Raw genomic sequence first — 21,917 nt, 5'->3', positions numbered from 1 at the left:
AAGAAGGGAAGGGTGGCCAGGTGTCTGTAAAACTCCCATCCTTGCTACAGCTCAGAAATCCCACCAAAATCCCCCCATGGACAACTCGAACCTTTATGGTTGTTGTAAAAGAGAGACACATTTTCCTTCCTTTTCTCCTCTCTCAATCTTCACCACACGGTGCAGCGTAACCAGATACACACTGGAACTGTGCAGTAAAATCGTCCAGATTGAATTCCTATTATTTACCATAAAACAGGATTCTTGTCAGCTATACAGTGTTTAGAAACCTCCTCAATCTGGCAACCTGGCCGTTGACCATCCTGTTCTTGGCTCCTCCCCTGCACATAAAGGAAGGAACAGATATATATCCACTGTTCTTATCTGGTCCACCAGTCAGCTGTGATGAGCTGTGCAGGGTGAAGTGCAACGCTAGTGTAAGAGACGCGAGGTCTATTGTAGGCCTTCTTGGTGATTCTCTGGATGCTGGATCTCAGGCTGGTCTGGTCTTCATGCTAGTCACTGCAGTGTTCTGCTGGTGCCAAGGAACAACAGAACATCCACATCTGTTATCCAGACACACGCTGGGGGAAGGAGAGAGAGAGAGAGAGAGAGAGAGAGAGACTTGGCCTTCTGTATATAGGATGGCTGCCAGATTGCTCAAACCGCTGCCACACTGGGATTTCTGAACTGCAGTGTGTGTGTGTGCGGGTGGTAAACACACACGGACTGGCAGAAAAGATGTGTGTGTGTTTGGCAAAATATGTGTATTGGATAGAATCCTATCGTCTACCATTTCCAAGTGAATTCAGTCAAGACACATTTCTCCATTTCCCTGACAAAGAAAGAAAGAAATGGACAAAGTGAAGAAATAAACCGGCTCAGAGTGATTTCTCTCTACCTATTTAAGAACTAATTCCCTCCTTTTCCTCTCTCTCTTTCTCTCTCCGTTGTTCATCCTATGTGAGGTTTTTTGTCTTGGCAGTATTTGTGCTGAGCTGAGCCGGACTTTGGAAGCGGACAGCGGAAGGAGTCTGGTTGGCATGCTGGGAAAGAAACACGCCAAGGCTCTACAGGATCAGAGGACTAAATGCCAGAGCAGCTCGGCTCCACATTCCGGATTCACTAATCATCTCCAAGCACGAGTACTGATCCGGGATTGGGTTTCTGTGTGCGTGTGTGCTTCAGAAATTCCAGATACTTGATGTAAATCTCTGAGCTTGCTTACTCAAGTCTCAATTCAAACGAATAACTGTTACGGATAAATCTCATCCCGGATAAAAAAAAAAAATCTTAGATAGCTCAACAACCGTCGTGTCTTTGTCTGTCTGGCAACTCAGTTGTTCGTCCCTCTCACCCGGTCCAGCTGGATCCCGGGATCTCTTCCGAAAATCCCTGGAAAATAGTTTGAAAACATGACACTTTTTGCTCCTAGTATGGTTTGGTTTTGTCAGAGCCCTGAGTAATTCTGGATTCTGATTGGTTAAAATGATTCTGCAAAATAAGTTAACCTTCTATAGCAAACAACGTAGTCACGAGGACTTAAAACAAATAAGTCCTGACGTAAAAACAAATGAATGGAATCATTGATTCAGGGAATTCCTGGAAAATTCCTGTTTTGTTACAGGTGGAAGTAAAGCTGTGAGTTTTAGTTTTTAGAGAGTCTTTAAGCGATATGAGATATACTTCTTGTAGTTTCTTGGTATGCTGGTGAACAAACAGTTGGGAACAAAGCAAATATAGCAATAAATGGGTAAAAGGTAGATCGTTCTTTAAAACCTAAGAAGTAAATGAAATACAACATTTTAGAATTTGATATCTTAAGAAAATCATCCATTTTAGTTAAAAACCTGTAACAATCAAAATACCCTTGAATGGTCTTAGTAGGACTCAATCATTATCTACATCACTTATTATCTTATATCTTATTGGGGCCACTAGAGAGGGCACACAATCAAACACTACAGTATGTACAATTTGGAAACAGGTGTACCAAGCACAGGGAGAACATGAAAACACATATATAGACCTGAGGCAGGAATCAAACCCTTGACCCTGGAGGTGCAATGCCACAGCGCTAACCACTAAACCACCTCCTCTAAGAAGAACCCTACAACTTTATTCCCAACAGGATCTCTAAAGAAGTGTGCTTACTTAAATGTCTTTCTGACAGACAAACACTTTGATGTAGGGTTCTACAAAGAACATTAAAGGGCTCTCCAGAGGGACAAGCAAAGGACCCCTTAAGGCTCTAAGTAGAATCCTCAAAAAATGTTTCTCTTTCAGAAAGGGCTCTAAGCATACTGTAACCTGTTTAGGAAGAATCAGTTTATTATCCACTGAACCTCTGATGAACCTTTTTGAAAGGGAAACACTTTGATGTAAGGTTCTATCCGGAGCCCTAAAGGTTTCCTCCGAGGAACAGCCTAAAAATCCATAACCCTATAACAAAGTGTTAACTTGTCAGAAGAAAGGCTTCCGTCGAGAAATAGTACTGTAGGAAGCTAGGAACCTTTAATTATCTAACGAATAAAGTAACCCTTAAAACAAAATGTTTTACTATCGGAAAGACAAAAAGTAATTTAGGAATAACCTCGTTATTATCTACAGGACCTCTAAAAAAGTATTCTTACATGGAAGCCGTTCTGACAGGGCAACGCTTTGATGCAGGGTTCTACGCACAACCCTAAAGGGTTTACCAGAGGGACAACCTGAGAACCCTTAACCATTTCCATTTTAAGCAAACCTTTTTGAGCCACATGATCAGTGTGTTAAAGCTCTGAGTTACCAATCAGAAGGTTGGTGGGTCTATCCCCAGCTCCGCCAGGGTGCTGCTATGGGGTCCTTGAGCAAGGCCCTTAACCCTGTCTGCTCCAGGAGTGTTATATAATGGCTGTACCTGTGCCATGACCTCAGCCTCCTAACGAAACTGGGATATGCAAGGAATAAAGAATTTCACTGTGTAGTAATGTATATATGACAAATAGAGCCTGAACTGAGCTGAACTGAAACCATTTCCGTTTCCAAAGGGCTTCCATGGCAAAACCCTTGTAGGAAGCTATGAACCCGCAATTACCAAATGAACCTTTAAGGAAGACACAGTCCATGAGACTTCTGGTCCAATTCAACTAATCTTTTATTTACAAGGTTCAGTGTTTAGGTGATGATGTAGTATGAACTGCCCAGGACACTGGCCCTCCAGTACTGGAACTGAAAAGTTCTACCTTGAGGTATGGTATTTTCTTTTAAAGAACTCTACACAGAAGGGCTACATGTGGAACCTCTGTTGACATTAAATCACTACATTATAAGTTTCTACATATAACCTATAAGGTAGAAAAAAGGTTAAAGACTAGCGAACAAAATAGAATGAATTATAAATTACTGGAAGAAAGGTATTGGTCCAAAACCATGATGGAACTAATAGACTATGAGTGGATGTGCATTCAAAAAAGGACTACGTGGGGATGTGTTGCTGATCTTGTGACATGTGTAGCTGGATAATCCTTAGTAACACACACACACACACACACTTTTTTGCTAATGCATCAGCCTCTGTTCTTGTTCTATTTTCGCTTCCTTTGATGCATGTATCTAACATCTGAAGCGCATTATCTCGCTCTTTTAGTCTTTTATTTCCATCCGGTACTGCTCTCTCTCTCTCTCTCTCTCTCTCCTTCATTCTTTTCCCTCACACCCTTTTAAGAACCGTTCTAGCTGTCAATAAACCTAAATATACTAAAAGTATTACCACCTACTTATTCCATGCTGTGCTGTTAGACCAACAAGGTTTCCCTTACCCCATCTTTACCCATTGCCATATCTATACCCCTTACCACAATGTTACTCATAACTACTTCTGTACCCCTTACCACAACCTGTACGGTTACCATACCTGTACTTCTTACTACACCTGAAACCATTAACACACCTGTACTATTATAACAGTTGTAGCCATTACCACAGCTGTAAATTTTATAAACATATTGCCACCCCTGAATTCTTTACCACACCTGTACCTATTACCATTCCTTTATCCATTACCACACCTCTATGTTACCATACCTATACCCCTTACAATGTTACTATTCCTGTATCCCTACACCTGTACCATTACCCTACCCCTATCCCTTAGCACACCTGCACACTTTACCATACTTGTACACTTTACCACATTAGTACCCATTACTATACCGGTTCTCCTTACCACCCTAACCTGTACCATTACCATACCTGTACTGGTAATTAACTGTACCCCTTACCGCACCCGTGCCCCTTACCCTATCCCGCGTGGAGCATCCGTAACTGCTTACCACACCCTTACTCTTTACCACACCTCTAACCCTTCAGGTACATGAAATCGGATCTATTAGTACGTCTGTAGTTGTAAGCATTCCCGAATCTGTAAACAACAGTTACTGTTAGCGTACTTATTAAGATTCACACAGGTCTGGCTCTATCCATTAGCATTGTCACTGTATTTTCCGGAAGAAAATAAAGAAAAACCTATCTATGGTTTACAGTGCTTTGTTAATCTTTTACGTCTGTCCACTTTCTCTGAGTAATGATGTCATTAAACAGTATAATCCCTATTTTGCTTCACTAATTGCATGTGGTACTTAATCAACAGCCTTGTTATTCTCAGTAAAAAGAGATATCAGTGTTCGCAATCTGTGTTGGGGGTGGGGGGGGGGAGGGGTGGAATCATCGTAATACTTTATGGAGAGAAATTGTTGCCGCTCTGAGGATCTGCGACAGTGTGTGTGTGGGTGGGAGAAAGGGAGAGAATTCGAGAGGGGTGCATGTTAGACTCCAGGCTACAAGCCAAACGCACAACACACTGCTTCTCTTCTTCCTGCTAGACCTCTTCACTCACATATGCTACACTCAAAGAATGAAAACATGCGAACTTTTTTTAGTTTGATTGGAGAACACATTTTGTTGTCGCACCATGTCATTGTAAGAGAATGTGTATTAATGTTTGTGTTTGTGAGTGTGTGTGCGCGTTTGTGTGTGTCTGATGTGAAACTGAAGGTTTAGTATTGCACGGCCACCACGCAGAGAGCAATCAATGAGCTCCAACAGAGCCATTTGATAAAAGTGTGGGCAACATTTTCACAGCACACACACACACACACACACACACACAACAATGATGTGACGGATAATCTTGGTTGGTATTGTGTATCCTGCAGTTGTGTTTAGATTCCCAAGACCTCCTACTTAGCCTGGAGTGCAATGCTAGAGCTCTCATCTAAAACGTGCTGAGCATTCAGTCATACACATTAGTGTGTATGTGTGTGTGTGTGTGTGTGTGTGTGTGTTAACACTGTATGAGCTAACAACTTTGCAAACCTGTGTCCTTGACCTCCTGCTGTGATGCACTGCACATAGAGAAGAAGGGAGTTTCTGTCAAACTAATACGATGAACTCCTGTGTGTGTGTGTGCGTGTGTGTGTGTAAGTGTGCTTAGTGGGTTGAGTGGGTGGTTAAAAGAACGTACAAGACACTGACGAAGTGTGTGATTCATTGAGAGAGACAAAACACACTCCCTTTTATTTTGTCCGGAGTTTAGGAAAAGAATTTGAGACATATTGCACTCTACTCTTTGGTTCTTGCTAATTTTGTTCTGCACTATTAAATATGATTGTCTTAATGAAGTAGATAGTCTCTAGCTCCAGGAAATGCGGTATGGATGGGATGGATGGATGAATGGATGGACATTGGGGATCAAACCATCAACAGAATAGAAGAGGACAAAGTAGTGAACCTTGAGGACACCACTGAACAATCTGCAGGGAGCAAATCCTCCCTATGTGACTTAATACACAGACCCCATGCAAAGTCTGTGATTCCCAGGTTGATGAAGATGGACTGAAAGTTGCAGATGTTCCAAAAATAGTAAAGCAATGCAGCCAGTTAGTGCATGTCATGGTTTGGAGACATAAGATATCATATGGAGTGAAGGAGGTCATGGGAATATGACTGGCACATCGTGGGGTGGACTGGGTTCCAGGGGACAGTTGGTAAGATTATTGTATCTTAGTAGGTGTAGAACATCATCTAGAGAAAGTGGAGAGCTATGATCTTGATGGTTAATGAGCAAGAGAAGATGGATCTAGTTAACAGTTTTAATTAGTTAGGTAAGATTGTATGAATCAGGTGAAGAAAGGTTTTCGTTTATGTCTAGTGATGATTTTGGAACAGTTGTTTCAAAAGTAGACTTTAAAATGAGAGTTTACAAGAATAAATAGGGACTAGTGGTATTTCTTCAATATTAGATGCTGTTTGATCACATGACATCCCCTAGGAGCAATTTAGCACTGTTTTTGGGAGTTGAACAGAAACCATAGAACCTTAAGGAAACACCCTGACAAAGGTAAAACATGCTGCCCAGAATATCCAAGAGCTTAAGGGAATAGTAGAAATGACCTTGTTGGTCTGGCCAGCAGTGGTCCAAAAATTTGTGAACATTTTCTTAAACATTGTATGTGTAAAAGACGTCCAGAAGACCTCAACACTCAAAAACATCCATGGAAAGTAATCTTTTCCAAAACCTGACCAGGACCTTCCAAATAGTTTACAGAGAACATTTTTCCCTAGGTATTTACTTTCTACTTAAGTTTGGAGACACAATGTCCTATAGAAAGACATCTTAATTTAGGCCAATACAGGTTGATTGATGTACAGACCCTCATTACCATACTGTACCAGTATTTAGAGTTCAACAGATGTGAATATTTTATTTATTTATTTATTTATTTATTTATTGGCAGTAGTCAATAATGAGAGTATGATAACAGTGAGCGGTGGCATGAGGATTGAAGTGTGTCCATTGTTTATTTGTCTCATGGAACATTGAGGTCTCCAAGGAGATTGTCTGGAGTCCCAGGAACTTGAAAACGACTCTGCAGCATGTCCAGCTCATCTACAAAGTTTCCAAATGTGACCAGGTGGTCGATAGATGAACGTGTCTATGGCTAGGTTTGCCAACAAACTGTCTGAGTGACGAATATCAGTAGTGATAAGTTCAGTAGACCTTCATTAGAACATCTGTCATTGTGAGCATAAAATCTGTAAAATAGCACAAGGGTATTCAGCTAATTTGTTTTGAAAGTTCATTTAGATAAAAGTTCTACCCTAAAAAGATCCCCATTTTTACCTAAAATGGTGTAATGATGACAGTTTAGAGCTATCTAAATCAAGATGCACACAACTGCCACAGCAAGCTGCTGTTTTAATTGTGTGTTTATCTTGCCATTATAACTCCAGCATTTTCTAGCCCATTTTTTTCCCTCCTTTTCCTGTCAGCCTGCTTTGTTTCAGCCTAGTCTTGTGTTATGTGGAGCTTGTCCAAGTCAAATTCCTTGTAAGTGAAATCGTACTTGGCCAAAAAAACATTCTCTAAGTCTATTTCTTTAATGTTTAAAATAAATGATTACTTTAAATCGTATTATACATAAGACGCATTGATTTTATAATTGCCGTCTATTTGTACCGATACTCACTCAGAAGCTGAACTTTTAAAATAAATGAAAACACGTTGGCACAACTTAAATGGTACTAAATCGGAGTCGGACTAGCACACTAGAAAACGTGGTAGGGAGTCGAGTTTCTCTGTTGTGTCGCAATCATACATCAGCCTAGGTGCTTTTGCACATGCACCACAGTCCCCACAACCTGGAAGTCAGACAAAATACCAAACAGAAGAAGGTAACCACTATCAATACGTCAGTGTTGTCTAACTTCGGATAGCACCATAACCATGAGGAAGAGCATGCATTTGTGGGGTTTGTACCTGGGATCTTCCGAACCATAGTCCAATGCTTTAATCACTGAGCTACCCTTGGCCCCTTGCCGTGCTACTTGCCATGAGTTAACTTATTCGTTGAAGGTTTTGAGTGTGATGTAATCGGTCAACTTGGAAAAGGTTTAATACTAACAAGCTGAAAGAGGGCATATTGCCATCTACTGCAATGGAGTCAGATATACTTTAGACAGGAAATTGATCACTTCTACAGTATACTTAGACAAGGGCAGTAGTACAATTAAATGTCCTATTCAAGCTATAACCATACATTGACGTTACTGGGCATGTAAATGTACTGACTGTTTTGACATTCTGATTTAATTAAACCTCACTTGGTTTCGCATTAACCTCTTTTGTTTTAAAAAAGTAAGACATATTGGAATTCTCTGCACAGGGTAAATAAAATAAAAATAAAAATCTATTAGTTTTTTGTTATTAGTTATTTTGTTATCATTAAGTTGCATGTTTCATTGTATGATTTCTGTATTCCTGTTGCTGCAGTCCAATGAGCTGCCTTTAGCTAAATCATTCACATAGCCTCGTACAGAAGCAGCAACCATATTTCTTTACAAAGACGCCAAACTACAAGCTGCTTTTTATATACACATTGTCTACTAAAGCACTTTCTTTAGTACTTGGTCTGGTCCACTGAAAACCATTGCTGGCTTTGCAACCAGACTACCAGACTACAGTCCACCAGTTCCCAACCCCCGAAGGTAGCAGAAGCTGGCACAGCTGTACCTGTTACCTCACACCTGTAACTGTTAGCAGACACATTTCCTCAACACAGCTGGATCCCATACTCTGTTTCTGCTGACGCACACCAGTGCATCATTCCCAGTCTCTGGTACATTCTGGAAAAACTACTATTCCCACAAGCCCTGAAATTACTTTGAGGTCATGAAGGGCAACAACAAAAAAAACTCATATATGTATGTGAGAGAGAGAGAGAAAGAGAGAGAGTTCACAATGATGTATGAAGGACAAATACACTGGAGTTTTTCTCCTCCTGCTATTTTTCTTCTCTGCGTGTGTGTGTGTGTGTGTGTGTAGTTTCACTTTCTTAGCCTGTTCTTCGTCTCCGTTTAGAACCGCCGCAGAATTGCGATACTCTCACCAGATGGCCCGACATTTGTCTCCACTTAGCTTCTGACACACAGGGAGTCTCAATCTCAATCTCACTTTAAACTGACCCCATGAATTAAAGAAGGTTAAATCAGATAAAGTGTCCTTGTCATTCACCCTGACTTTCCTCCTTTCTTTCTTTCACACACACACACACACACATACCTTCAGAGTGGGCTGCGTTCACATTGGGAAGCTCCGGGAAGGCAGTGCATTTCAGAAGATAAAGGCAGTTCCATTTGGAAAGCAGCTGCTATCTAAGCTCATTAGCCATACTCAAGGGCAGTGCAGACAATCCCAGCATTCTTTTCACCAGACTAGAGGTTTATGAACGTTCCTGAGAACTTTTTCGCAAATGAGAGTGATTTTTCTGTAACAGCAGCTTTATATAAATAGATATGTTCAAAATATGTACGAATATGAACGTTGTGGCATGAACGCTATCCTGAATTTATATCCTGACCTTCAGGGACGACATATTGGCGTGATAGTTAGCAATGTGACCTCACATCTTCAGAGCCGATGGTTCGATTCCCACATCAGCTCAGTGTGCATGGGGTTTGCATGTTTTGCTTGGTGGGTTTCCCTCAAGGGACTCAGGTTACCTCTCACAGTCCAAAGACATGCAGAAAAGTCTAATTAGTGTTCCCAAATTGCTCCGGTGTGTGTGAACAAGTGTGAATTTGATGGATTGGCACCCTGTCCAGGGTGAATCCTACTGTACCTCGTGCCCAAAGGCTCCTGTTGACCCTGTACAGGATAAGCAGTGTAGAAAACGATTGAATAAATTAATTTATGTAAGATTACTTATCCCTAAGCTGCTATTTAAATATTTTATTTCTTCTGTTTTACTCGCTGGAAATGTAATGTTCTTTCTAGAAATCAACAGTTTGATTTCTCTTTTCATCGTTATTCCTACGCAGTGCCTTGCCTGCTCATACTTTCTCTCTCATTCTGTCCATTAGCAGTTCTGATGTGTAAATGAAGTCAGTGCTAATAGCAGCAGCATGATTCCCAGCACCACCTCCATGAACTTAAACGCTCTCATTGCTAGAGAGGCATGAACAATTCACACCGTTTAGCGCAGTGGCAACTGCTTTTGAAGATCAAATCTTAAAGGCTCCATCAGTTCTAACTGACTGGCTTGGAGTGTCCTCCTTATCATGTCTATCACACTGGAACAACTCTCTCTTCTCACCAGAGAAGGTGGTCTAAGACACAACCCACCATCTAGTTACAGTGCAGTTCTATCACCCTTGTTCATAACATTACTTGGATGAACCTAATGATACATACAGTATGACTGCCATGTGGAAGGAACAACCCACAGGTGACCGTAGGAACCACGAGTTTAATGGCCCTGCAGAGCTTATATAGCTGCCCCTCAAGTCAGTTAGTTAAACTAGTGTCCAGCAAACAGCCAACTCATCATCATTGGCATTGCTCTAGCTGAAAATGATGCAATCTTTTAAAGAGGGTTTGTAAATGGAAGTGACGTATTCGGTGTGCTGGTAAGCTAATGGATAAAGACAAGGATATAACACCAGAGATGAAAGCAGCTCCTTTTTTTACAGAATTATTCATTGTCTCCTCCAGCATTCATTTATACATGTTAAACCATACCTAAGACAGCATTAGAAGGACATTTCAGTCCTAAAATGTAAAACCACCATGAGAAAGATATAATAAATTAGCCTTTTATTTCAGTCCAAAATAATGTGTATGACCAGTGCTCTCTGGAGATGCGTTCATAGCAGGTGTAAATGGGTATTCTTCTTGACTGTCTCCTTTTTTAATCCAATCACCCAGGATGCACATTAATGCCAGGTGTATAAGAAGAAAAAAATGGACAGCGAATGTCCCAGGATAGTTGAAACAAGTGAGAACCATAAAAAGCTTTAAATTGGACATGACAGTATGACCCAGCCTCAGACTTGATAAAGGTACAATGATTCACATTCTAAAGTATTGGAAGTCAGTGAAAAGTATCCAGCAGTGGAAGCTTCTTTCAGAGCTGATAAAAAAATCTCTTTGAAATACCTAGGCCCATGGAGTAGAAACAGGCCTAACGCCCAGGAGTTCATGAAAAGGTTTCTGCATTGAGTATGTGGCAAAACTACCCAAGTCCCTCTTAAGCCTCCAACATTTCATATATGTCCGAAAAGCATGAGTTCAGTAAGAGTTCCTAAAATCACTCCAAACATGCCCCAACTTCCAGAAATCCTTGCATGATGTTGAAAGTGGAAACACAACTTTCACTGCACAAAGTTCCTGCATTGGATACACAATGGGAGTTCCTGAAGAGATTTCTGTGGTGGAAACCATAATCCAGCTCCCTGGTTTCCTCCAAAGATGTGCTGTGAGAATGGAACCAAAAGGACCCAAATTCCAGAAAGGTTTATGGAGTTCATGAATCTCCCTAAAATCAAGTGCCTGCGTTTCAAAAAAGGGTTTTTGCACTGGGTATTTGGTAATAGTCCCTCGGCTTTTAAAAACATTTAGCAATAAAACTGCACATGAGGACATGAAAAGGTTGAATGAGAAGGAAAGACCTAAAGGTTCTGACATTCTGTCAGAAGTTCTTAACAGAAATGAGATGTCATTTAAACATGGGTCACATTTTCCTCATGGATTCATTCACACATTCCCATGTCCAGGACAGAGGCAGTCATGGGACATGTACAATATTTGCCATACCCATAGGATTCCCATCCTGGTATTTACATTTTGCAGACACTTGTATCAAGATCTGTATCAAGAAGTACTTTGATCTTTTTATAATTAAAAACTAGTTCACTAGATTGCTAACTAGGCATACTATTGTCAAACAATGTTGAGAAGGGTGTTTTCTTTGGGCGGGGGTTGGTGGGGAGGTAACCGAAATAACCAAAGACAGTTTTTTAAGCTTTAGGTATTTTAATGCCTAAGAGACAGGTCTTTAGTTGTCGCTTAAGGATTGCTAGTGACTCAGCTGTACGGATATCTACAGAGTTTTTCCCACCACCCACTGTGGGAGCCACGGCAGAAACCAGTGAAAATGCATGTCTTCCTCAATCCCTGAGAGATGATGGGACCAGTTGAGCAGTGCTGGGGGATCAGATGGAACGCATGAAGCACCATGTCATGGATATTTATTCATTATTAAGTCTCAGACACACACCTGAGGATATTTCACACCTTCATAATACATGAGTCATGAGTTTACTGTGTCGTCCCCTTCTCGCATCTCCCCTTCCACTTATCCAGTCCTGAGATGTTCCTCTGCTGTTCTTTCACATAACTGTGTTTGTGTGTGAACATGTGGTTGTGTGGTGGAGGGGATGTAATGCTCATTATACACAATCACATAGAGAGATCGGTTAAGGCAGGTCTAGTGTGTGCTGTGAGAAAAGAGACTGAAAGAAAGAATGAGAGCCAGATTGTGTGTGTTTGTGTGTCTTAGAGAAAGAAAGTTAGAGGAAGAAAGGCTCACCCTACAGTATACTTGCCAAAGGCCAACCTAAAATAAGGTCAACTGAGGTATCTTTCTCTCTCTAATATAATGATCTCTCTCTTTCTCTCTCTCACATACACACGTTCACATACTTACCTCAACTCAAACCGAACTCACCTAAGCTCAATGAAACTCGGCTCATTTCACCTCAGCTCTATTTGACTCAGCTCAACTCAGCTTTTATTTTACTCAATTCTGCTTAAAGTCAACTTAAAGAAATTACATTCATCTCAACTCAATTCATCTCCAGTAAGAGCTGCATTCTGGTCTGGGTTGATTTTTTTTTTTTTCCATTAAAGATTGCATACATCTCTCACTAAGTGTACATACCATGCAAGTTATTGGGTGGAGCACCGTTGACAGGCAGATATATCTTCGTGGCCGGGTTGATTTCAAATCTCCTCGATGTTAATAAAAGTGAAAAGAAATTCAGCACAAGCATTCTCAGGTCACCACGTATGAGACTCATGTTCCTGGCTTTGCTTTAGCTTGTTGGCATCTTAAGACTTACGTCAGTCTGCTCTAGCATACGATTCTATTTATTTCCTGAGCTTGTGTAAACGGATCCGGTTAAAAGCATGTGCCAAATGATGTAAACGTTTCCTCTCCATCTTGACTTGGATATGTTTATGTTTTCTTTTGAATCATCATCATCATCCTGCTGTGCACAACAGAACTCCTAGTGCTGGTCGGATTCTCTCTTCACACTGTTTGAGCTTTCTGTTACCTCTTCCCACCTAATGGACAGGTTGCACGCACCCAGTAATTAACGAAACACTCTCCTCGTTATCTCTGGATGATGGTTCAATCAATCCCAATCCAATCAAAGAGACGCCAATGACACCACTCAAGTCAATCAGTGTGATGGCTAATGACATGATGGAAGCACCAGGGTTTGAGATCAGCAGGAACTTGGACAAATCTCAATTGATTATTTTAATTGCTTTCTGATTGATTATTGATTGGGTCTTTCTGGGGCATTTCTTTTCTGTAATATATCCACAAGGTCAACAGATCCTCTTTATCCAAAGCATGTTACAATTGATCAGGAAACAATCCAGGCTAAGTAGATAAGAGTTAAGCAAAAGGGATTAATAATGACTCTTTGCCAGTGCTCAAACCATGCAATAGAAACACCTAACGCAAAGATCTAGTCCAAGGTTCTTCAAATCTAGTCCTGGAGATCCAGTGTCCAGCACAGTATGTAAGTCATGCAGGGCACCTGCTAATTAACATATTAGCTGAATTAGCTGTGTTTGAGCAGAAGAAACACCAAACTCTGCACTGGTGCTCCAGGACTGGATTTACAGAACCCCTGCCTAGTTCATCTACAACTTGTACCCGCCCCTCAACTTGCAGGTGTCGTCAGCTCCAGATTTGACAGGCTTCATGTTCTAACCCAGGTTACCAGATAATCATTTGAGGAAACTACCCCTAGGCCTGGATCCAGGATTTAGGCATGGTAACACAGTTTCAGGCAGAATGGTTTGGGTAGCTTACAAAGATGTTACCTACTAAAAGTATATCAGGAGTGTCACACAGGATGGAGACCTCAGGGCAGCCTCGGGTCTTGCTGCAGAGATGTTACTTTACAGTTTGTCTTAGAAAAACTGATTGAAAAAAAAAAATATATATATATATAAGCCTATAAGCAACAACAAAGTAAAAAGAAAATACAAAATGGCTTCAACCATTAAGCTATCATTGCCCCAGTGCAGGGACCAGAAATTAAAGTCAGGGATGAACAGGGATCTAAGATTTAAATGGATTTGTTGTTTAAGTGCCATGGATCATGTCTTGTATCTCCCTTACTAGAAGACTTCAAGTTCGATTTTTCCAACAACTTCCTATGATAAAGATAAAGGTGTTTTCCCCTTCATGCAAGTAACATGTAGAAATTTCTTTAGAAAAATCTCTTGCCAGATATTGATGTTAACTTCATGAAGTCCAGACCATCCAGTTTTTTTGGTGCCTGAAGGAAAAAGCCAGCAGTATTTTATTTGATACCACATTTCACATCGCTAGCAATATCACATCGTCCGTATATCATACTGTTCATAAGCGATGACATGCCGTGTTTTTTTATTTCCTCCAGACACATCTGGAGGAAAGACATCTCCACCGAGTACAACTCAAATCCGTCAGTGAAGCAGAAGGTCCGATGACAGTCCGACATTCCACATAAAAGAGCTGCAAAATGGCAATCTGTACAAAGCCTGTCTCGCACGCCTCCAGCATCTTAAAACACAAGCAGCTCGGTTTACATTTGGGACGCGACCCAAATCTTCTCGCAGGAGAAGGATTTTCTTTACTCGCACTGTGATTTTTTTTTTCTCTATCCGTTCTATCTTTCGGATACTTTCTTTTCAACTGCTTTTTGATCTCCCAGAACAATTACCTCCAGCTGTGGAAAATGCTGTACAGGTTGCGAACAGATGACGGAGCCGGTGCACACGTTTAGCCAGATGGGTGACGCTAAGCTGGAGTGACGGTGCTTTTCTTTCTAGGCTGGTGTTGCACTGATATGCTGCACTTGTGTGTAATACTGTAATCAAATGATCACAGTGAGCACTGCCTCGATAAAACACACATTCTCACCGTTCCAACATGCATTTGGGTTTCGCTTGTTCTGAGCAGCCGTGTCTCGTTCTTAACCATCCATCTGGTATTTGTATGAATTCCTCAGGTCTGGAAGCTGAGCTCTGTCTCTCTGAGGTCTGAGGGCTTTTTCATCACTCTAATCAGTGAGTTACGCTTGATTCATTTCTCCACTGCGGTACAAACTTACCGTAGCACGGAGCATACAGTATAAGCTAAGCTCAGACCATTAAAACACAGGCCAGTGCTCGTGGGATATAACTTTTCCAGCTGACGAGACAGAAAAATTAAAACAATTTTGTAGGAATGCTATTTTTTTGTTCTTTTTGTCTTTCTTTCTTCCTTCCTTTCTTTCTTAGCAAATCATACTTGAAATCCGAATGATGTAATAGTTCATTTCCAGACCTGTTGGGACTGCGTGCTTTGACTCAAGGGGCAGGTTGACGTCATCAGTGAGGGACGGAGTGAGCGAGGGATGTATGCATGAAGGGAATGGAGAAGCTCAGCTGTGTGAGCGAGAGTGGGGGAGGGGCAGGACACAGATGTTCTAAGACACACACCTTCTCTCTCTTTTTCTCTCTCTCCTCCCCCTCAGGGTTTCCCTGCATGTCCCCTCGTTCTTCCTTCCCCCCTCCCTCCCCTCCTCCAATCTTAATTCCCCTGTCCTCCTCCTTCTCCCTCTTCCCCTCATCCACCCTCCCGTGTTTCATGTCACTTCTTTGTTCTCACTCTTCCAACCAATCCCCTCTCCTTCTCTCTTTCTCTTCATAGATTATTTTAATTTCTTTTCTTCCCTTCATGTCTTTTTCATGTTGTTCTCCTTCCTTTGTTCTTTGTTTCCACTCCTTTCTCTTTCTGTTTAAACCTTAGCTCTTTTCCTTCATCTTTTGACCCGACTCCCTTTCTTTTTCTTCTGTCACTCTCCTGTTCTATCCATTGTTTTTTCTTTTACCTTTACCATTTTCACTGTTTCTGTTTTTGAACTTTCCCATGGCTAGACTCATTTATCCCCTTCATCTCTCTCTTCATCTTTTCTCTCCTGTCCAAATTCTTTCTTTCTATCGCCTTTCTATCGCATCTTTCTTTCCTTGTTATTTCTTTCCTTGACAGATGTGTTATCAGAGTGTTCAGTGCATCATCTTTCAGATATACAGCACAATCCGCTTTACACAACAGCTTCTCATAAATTCATCATGCAGGAGTCTATTCCTATAGCAACATCCTCATTTCTTTACTTTTTGCTTTTTTTCTTTCTTTCTTTCTTTCTTTTTTCTTTCTTTCTAATTTTTTTCATTCATTTATATGTTCCTTCTTCTTTTCTTTCTTTTTCTATTTTCTTCCCCTTACATTCTTTCACTCGATACTTCGCATTTTCTTTCTTTTTCCATATTTTCCTTCTTTCTTTTTCTTTCTTTGTTTCTATAATTTTGTTATAGAAAAAAACTTTGTCTTTCTTTCTTTTTTCATTCTAACAATAACCAAAACATGTTTTCATGCCAATTTCAGGTTTAAAGCACTCAACCTCTCTAGCGCCATCAACAGGGCAGATTTGTTTACATTACCACCATACAAAAGGTAGTTTATTAGATCCTCTGCAGGCATATATTTGACATTTTAACCCTAACCTGCTAATAAACTTAATGGCTAGGTCAACACTGAGTGAGGGCCTTTTTCAGGTTAAGTAACAGAAAGTGAGGGTATATCTAGCTACTTTAGGTGATCATTGTCTTAAAGTAAAGTGTTATCATGATATATAGTATGTCTAAGCTTTTATTTCCACATTTCTTTTCCTAGTGTTATCTGTTGCTATGGTGTTGTCTTGCTTCCTCGTGTCATTTCCTCCACCCCTGTAATTCTGGTTTACTTTCTGGTTTCATCCCACATCTGTATTTCGGGTCTATCCTCGCTAGGTGGTGCCTGCTGTTTCTCTGACCCCTGCCTTTTATTAAAACTAAGATTTATGACTTATTATGAATGAATAATGTAAGTTATCCATTCATAATATTTCCCTACACACCGTACACATAAGGGTATCCTTTAGGTTAATCCAACCTATTCCAGTATTAAAATACATTAAAAGGAAGTTATACATAGAGGTCATATGGTGAGCATAAGGCTAAAACACAGTTCAGATGTATCAGTCCTCTTCTTATTTAAATAACCACCATCGCATCCAATACCCATGGATTCATGCCAGCTGTCACTGCTCTAAGGGGAAGGTACACTGGTGAGGGTTCGGATCCCCAACCACTTGGACTGTGGGAGGAAACTGGAATACACCAAGGAAACCCAACAAACTCCACGCACACAGAATGTACATGTGTGACCCCGAGCCCGGAGCGATTGAGGCATCTGTGATAACCGATAAGACGAACCATGATGAGACAACATTCTTTCTCCAATTTTATTATGGTTCTTTATACTTCTTACTTTGCAGCAGCAACCTTGGACACAACTCTTTAATTCCTACCTCAGATTTTGGATCAGTGTAATCTGTAAAATGCTTCGCCATTATTTGTTCTGAAACGTCTAAAATTTGTTTTATGTAAGTGACATATTTGTATATCAGAAGTAAAATGTGTAACCTGCGCATGGCAGTGGGTGGAGCCTGTTTTATGATTTGTTGTTTGATTTGTTTGTTGTTTAGAGAAACTGAACGATTGTTTCATTCACACTTTAATCTTTCCAATCAGGTAACATTGATTTGATCGTTCTGCCTCCAACTTAACTAGCTGAATGACATCACCAGGGACGACATCTATGATGTCATTGGGATAAAACCCGAATATTACTTATTTTCTTTATTTGTTTATCTTTTAATGACATTCATAACTGTTAGCTGATAAGAATTCACAGCTCATGTCCTACCTCCAGAGGGAGCTCTCGAGCACTTTGCTGGAATCCGCATGGTAATATCTCGTCAGGATGAGAATGACCTGTTGAGAAAAGAGACAATAATAATAAACATTTGGCTGTCGTCTGGTGTTCAGCCTTAGGTAAGAACATAAGCAGTAAAAAAAAATCAAAGAACAATCGGGATGTTTTTATTTTAACCACAGATCATTATTTTAGTTTGATTTATTATTTTAATTACATTTTTAAAAACCTTTGTGGTTTTCTCAAAAATATATAAATTAATAAACTTGGACCAAATGACTCATGTAGACCACACACATGGTACACACACACACACACACACACACACACACACACACACACACACACTTTCATTCTTGCCAGATATATTCATAATGATGCATCCTCTGGTCTACTAGTAATATCACACACACACACACACACACACACACACACACACACACACACACACACACACACACATCACTTTTTTAATAATAATAAATTCCCCCTGTGTTTTGAGTCACGTAGCAGAGGTCTTTACAGCCTTACACATCATTTATTCATGCTGCTTCTGAGAATAAAACAAACGGCTATTACTGTGTGTGTGTGTGTGTGTGTGTGTGAGAGAGAGAGAGAGAGATCATTTTATATATATATATATATATATATATATATATATATATATATATATATATATATACAGAGAGAGAGAGAGAGAGAGAGAGAGAGCATTGTTTAATAAAGAAGTGATGGTGGTGTAAAATTATTAATATTAATGTATAAGAAAAAAAAGTAACATGAAATTTATTAACATGAAACAAAATAATAAAAGGTCAACAGATTTCTGGTCTCCTCATGAATTATTAACAGGTCGGGGTATTGGGGGAGATGAGAGTAAAAAGGGAGCGCTCTGATTGGCCAGTGAGTCTTTAATTAGTCAAACAGAAGCAAAGAGGTGAAGGGGCATACACATCTACACGAGGGTGGTAAATTGTTCATAAACAAACAAACATACATACAAAGAAATAAAAAGAAATTAAGAAATAAAAAATTAATTACTTGTCACTAATTTAATTCATTATGACAATAACTTTTTAGGGAACAATTGGTAAATAAATAAAAACAAATCTGGCAATAAGGACAATGATTAACAAACAAAAATAAAATAAGTAAATAAATTGCATGTTTAAATATAAATGTAAATATTTAATTAATTTAATTTATGAAAATAAATAATCTTGTCAAAACAGTACAGTAAATAACAAACAAAAAGGAAACTAGTTGTCAAATTTATTTAAGCCTATTTCATTAATACATTTTATTCTTGATACTCAGTTAAACAGTTAGATTTTTACTTGCAAGGAAATGAATAATAATAAAATAAATAATGCTGACAAGTTAGCAAAAAAAAAACAAAAAAACAAATGAACTATAGCATAAATAAATAGGGAACAATAGCTAAATATAAATAGTACAGGCAAAATACACAATAATGTACATATGCAAAAAAAATAATAATAATCAATCAATTTTATTAAATATATTTTTAAAAATCTGAATTTCTATTTATTCAATTTATAATAGTAACTTGTTAGGAAATAAACCATAAATACCATATTTATTTATTTATTTATTTATTTATATACAAAAAAATAGTTTGTTATGAAATAAAAAATAATAATTTAGACAATAATAAACCCCAAAATAAATACGTAAATGCACGTTTGCGAAATGTCTGCAAATAAACGCATAAAAATTGAACAACATCAAAATTGAACAACATGGCAAACAAACAAAAGGTTGTTTTGTTTCAGGACATTTGTAGGATTTCGTGTGGCTTTTAATAAAAATAGCAAGAATAAAAAAGAGCCAGTAATGCATAAATACTCTACATTTCCCGAACTGTACTGCCCCTTCACCCGGCTTTGCCCCTGGGGGTAGAACAGTGTGGCATTTGGAACAAAGTCCCTCTTTCACACAGCTTCAAACATTCATTACTGGGAAGAATACGGCACCGGACATAAGGGAAGTCTTCTGAGGACAGGGGGATCTGTACTACACACACACACACACACACACACAATCTTTCAAAGGCAGATGTTCTTAGAAAGTTTCTCACACTCCACTTTTACAAAATAAATAAATAAATAGATCTTTTCGTGTAAGATTTCTTTTGGTTTCATATCCAGCCTCAGAGGTTTTTTTTTTTTTTCTCCCTTTTTTTTCCGAGAACGTTCCAGCAGATGGGATGAGGGGGCGGACGACTGTAAATCAGAGCCGACTCTCAAAACCAAACGCTCCCAGGATTTCTGGAAACAAGGATTGTACATATATCTCAGATCCACATTCACACTCTCTTCATCTCTAACATCCTGCACCTTTCCGTGTCTCCTCGCTGTCCTGAGCGCGTGTTTTAAACGTGTTAATAGAACAGAGATCAGGTTCACATCCTGCGGGATGGGATCACAAGTGGACAGTCGAGACGCAGTAGCTTATAATTGAATAAAAGTCCAAGCGTGGGGATGACACAAGTAGTGCCATGACAGCTTTAATCTACTCTCTGTGTTACATTCGTTAATATTAACACTCCCCAGACACACTCCTTCGCAATGCGTTTTTTAATGCTGATAAACGTCAAGTAAACAAAATTAATTACGCAGCAGATGATAAACATGCTGTTCTCTGTTTCTGCATGCTTTTAAAGTCTCAGTGCGAACGTTAGACTGACAGAAAGAATAGACAAAATGACAGAAATAACTCTCTGTGTGTGCATGCATGCAAGTGTGCATGTGTGTGTGTGTGTGTGTGTGTGTGTCCCTGTCCATCATGTTCCTGACAGCAAAACCCAGTGGAACTGTTATGCCCATGACAAAGCCACTGAGAGTTCAACATCTCTGCATGAATGACTGACAGCTTAGTTTTGGGAAGGGCTCGGTACTCGTCAGGAATGCTCCGACTCTCCCTGCGCAGACACGCTTCCCCGTTTAACCTCTTCATCCAACACATAGAATAAGGAACATACACTTACCCTGAGCAGGACAGACCGGGGTAAATGCCGAGTGTATGAGTGTGACAACTGCTTCAACTCAACACTCACGTGGACCTGCTGTCAAAAAACACATACCCTCACATTTACCCTCACACTTACCACTCGCATTTACCACTCGCATTTACCCCAACATTTACCTTCACATTTACCACTCACATTTACCCTCACATTTACCACTCACATTTACCCTTACATTTACCACTCACATTTACCCTCACATTTACCACTCACATTTACCCTTACATTTACCACTCACATTTACCCTCACATTTACCACTCACATTTGTACGTGACAAATAAAATTTGAATTTTGAATTTTTTTTTTTTTTTTTTTACCCTTACATTTACCACTCGCATTTACCACTCGCATTAACCCTCACATTTACCCTTACATTTACCACTCGCATTGACCCTCATATTTACCACTCGCTTTTTCCCTCACATTTACCCTCACATTTACCACTTGCGTTTACCCTCACATTTACCACTCACATTTACCACTCGCATTTACCCCAACATTTACCACTTGCATTTACCACTCGCATTTACCCCAACATTTACCTTCACATTTACCACTCACATTTACCACTCACATTTACCCTTACATTTACCACTCACATTTACCCTCACATTTACCACTCACATTTACCCTCACATTTACCACTCACATTTGTACGTGACAAATAAAATTTGAATTTTGAATTTTTTTTTTTTTTTACCCTTACATTTACCACTCGCATTTACCACTCGCATTAACCCTCACATTTACCCTTACATTTACCACTCGCATTGACCCTCATATTTACCACTCGCTTTTTCCCTCACATTTACCCTCACATTTACCACTTGCGTTTACCCTCACATTTACCACTCGCATTTACCACTCGCATTTACCCCAACATTTACCACTTGCATTTACCACTCGCATTTACCCCAACATTTACCTTCACATTTACCACTCACATTTACCCTTACATTTACCACTCACATTTACCACTCACATT

General features: G+C 39.7%; 1 protein-coding gene across 1 annotated transcript in view; it reads right to left on the bottom strand.

The window, feature by feature from the left end:
- sorcs2 (sortilin-related VPS10 domain containing receptor 2) overlaps positions 1-21,917 on the bottom strand; it is a 202,326-nt gene that overhangs the window by 118,238 nt on the left and 62,171 nt on the right. Inside the window, exon 2 of the mRNA XM_053492878.1 lies at positions 17,874-17,941. Within this exon, the coding sequence (XP_053348853.1) occupies positions 17,874-17,941 (68 nt within the window). The remainder of the gene's footprint in view (positions 1-17,873; positions 17,942-21,917) is intronic.

The sequence above is a fragment of the Clarias gariepinus genome, chromosome 1 (genome assembly GCF_024256425.1).
Source record: "Clarias gariepinus isolate MV-2021 ecotype Netherlands chromosome 1, CGAR_prim_01v2, whole genome shotgun sequence".
Taxonomy (NCBI): domain Eukaryota; kingdom Metazoa; phylum Chordata; class Actinopteri; order Siluriformes; family Clariidae; genus Clarias; species Clarias gariepinus.
Note: the sequence above shows the minus strand (reverse complement) of the source record. Positions and strands in the feature narration are given on the sequence as shown.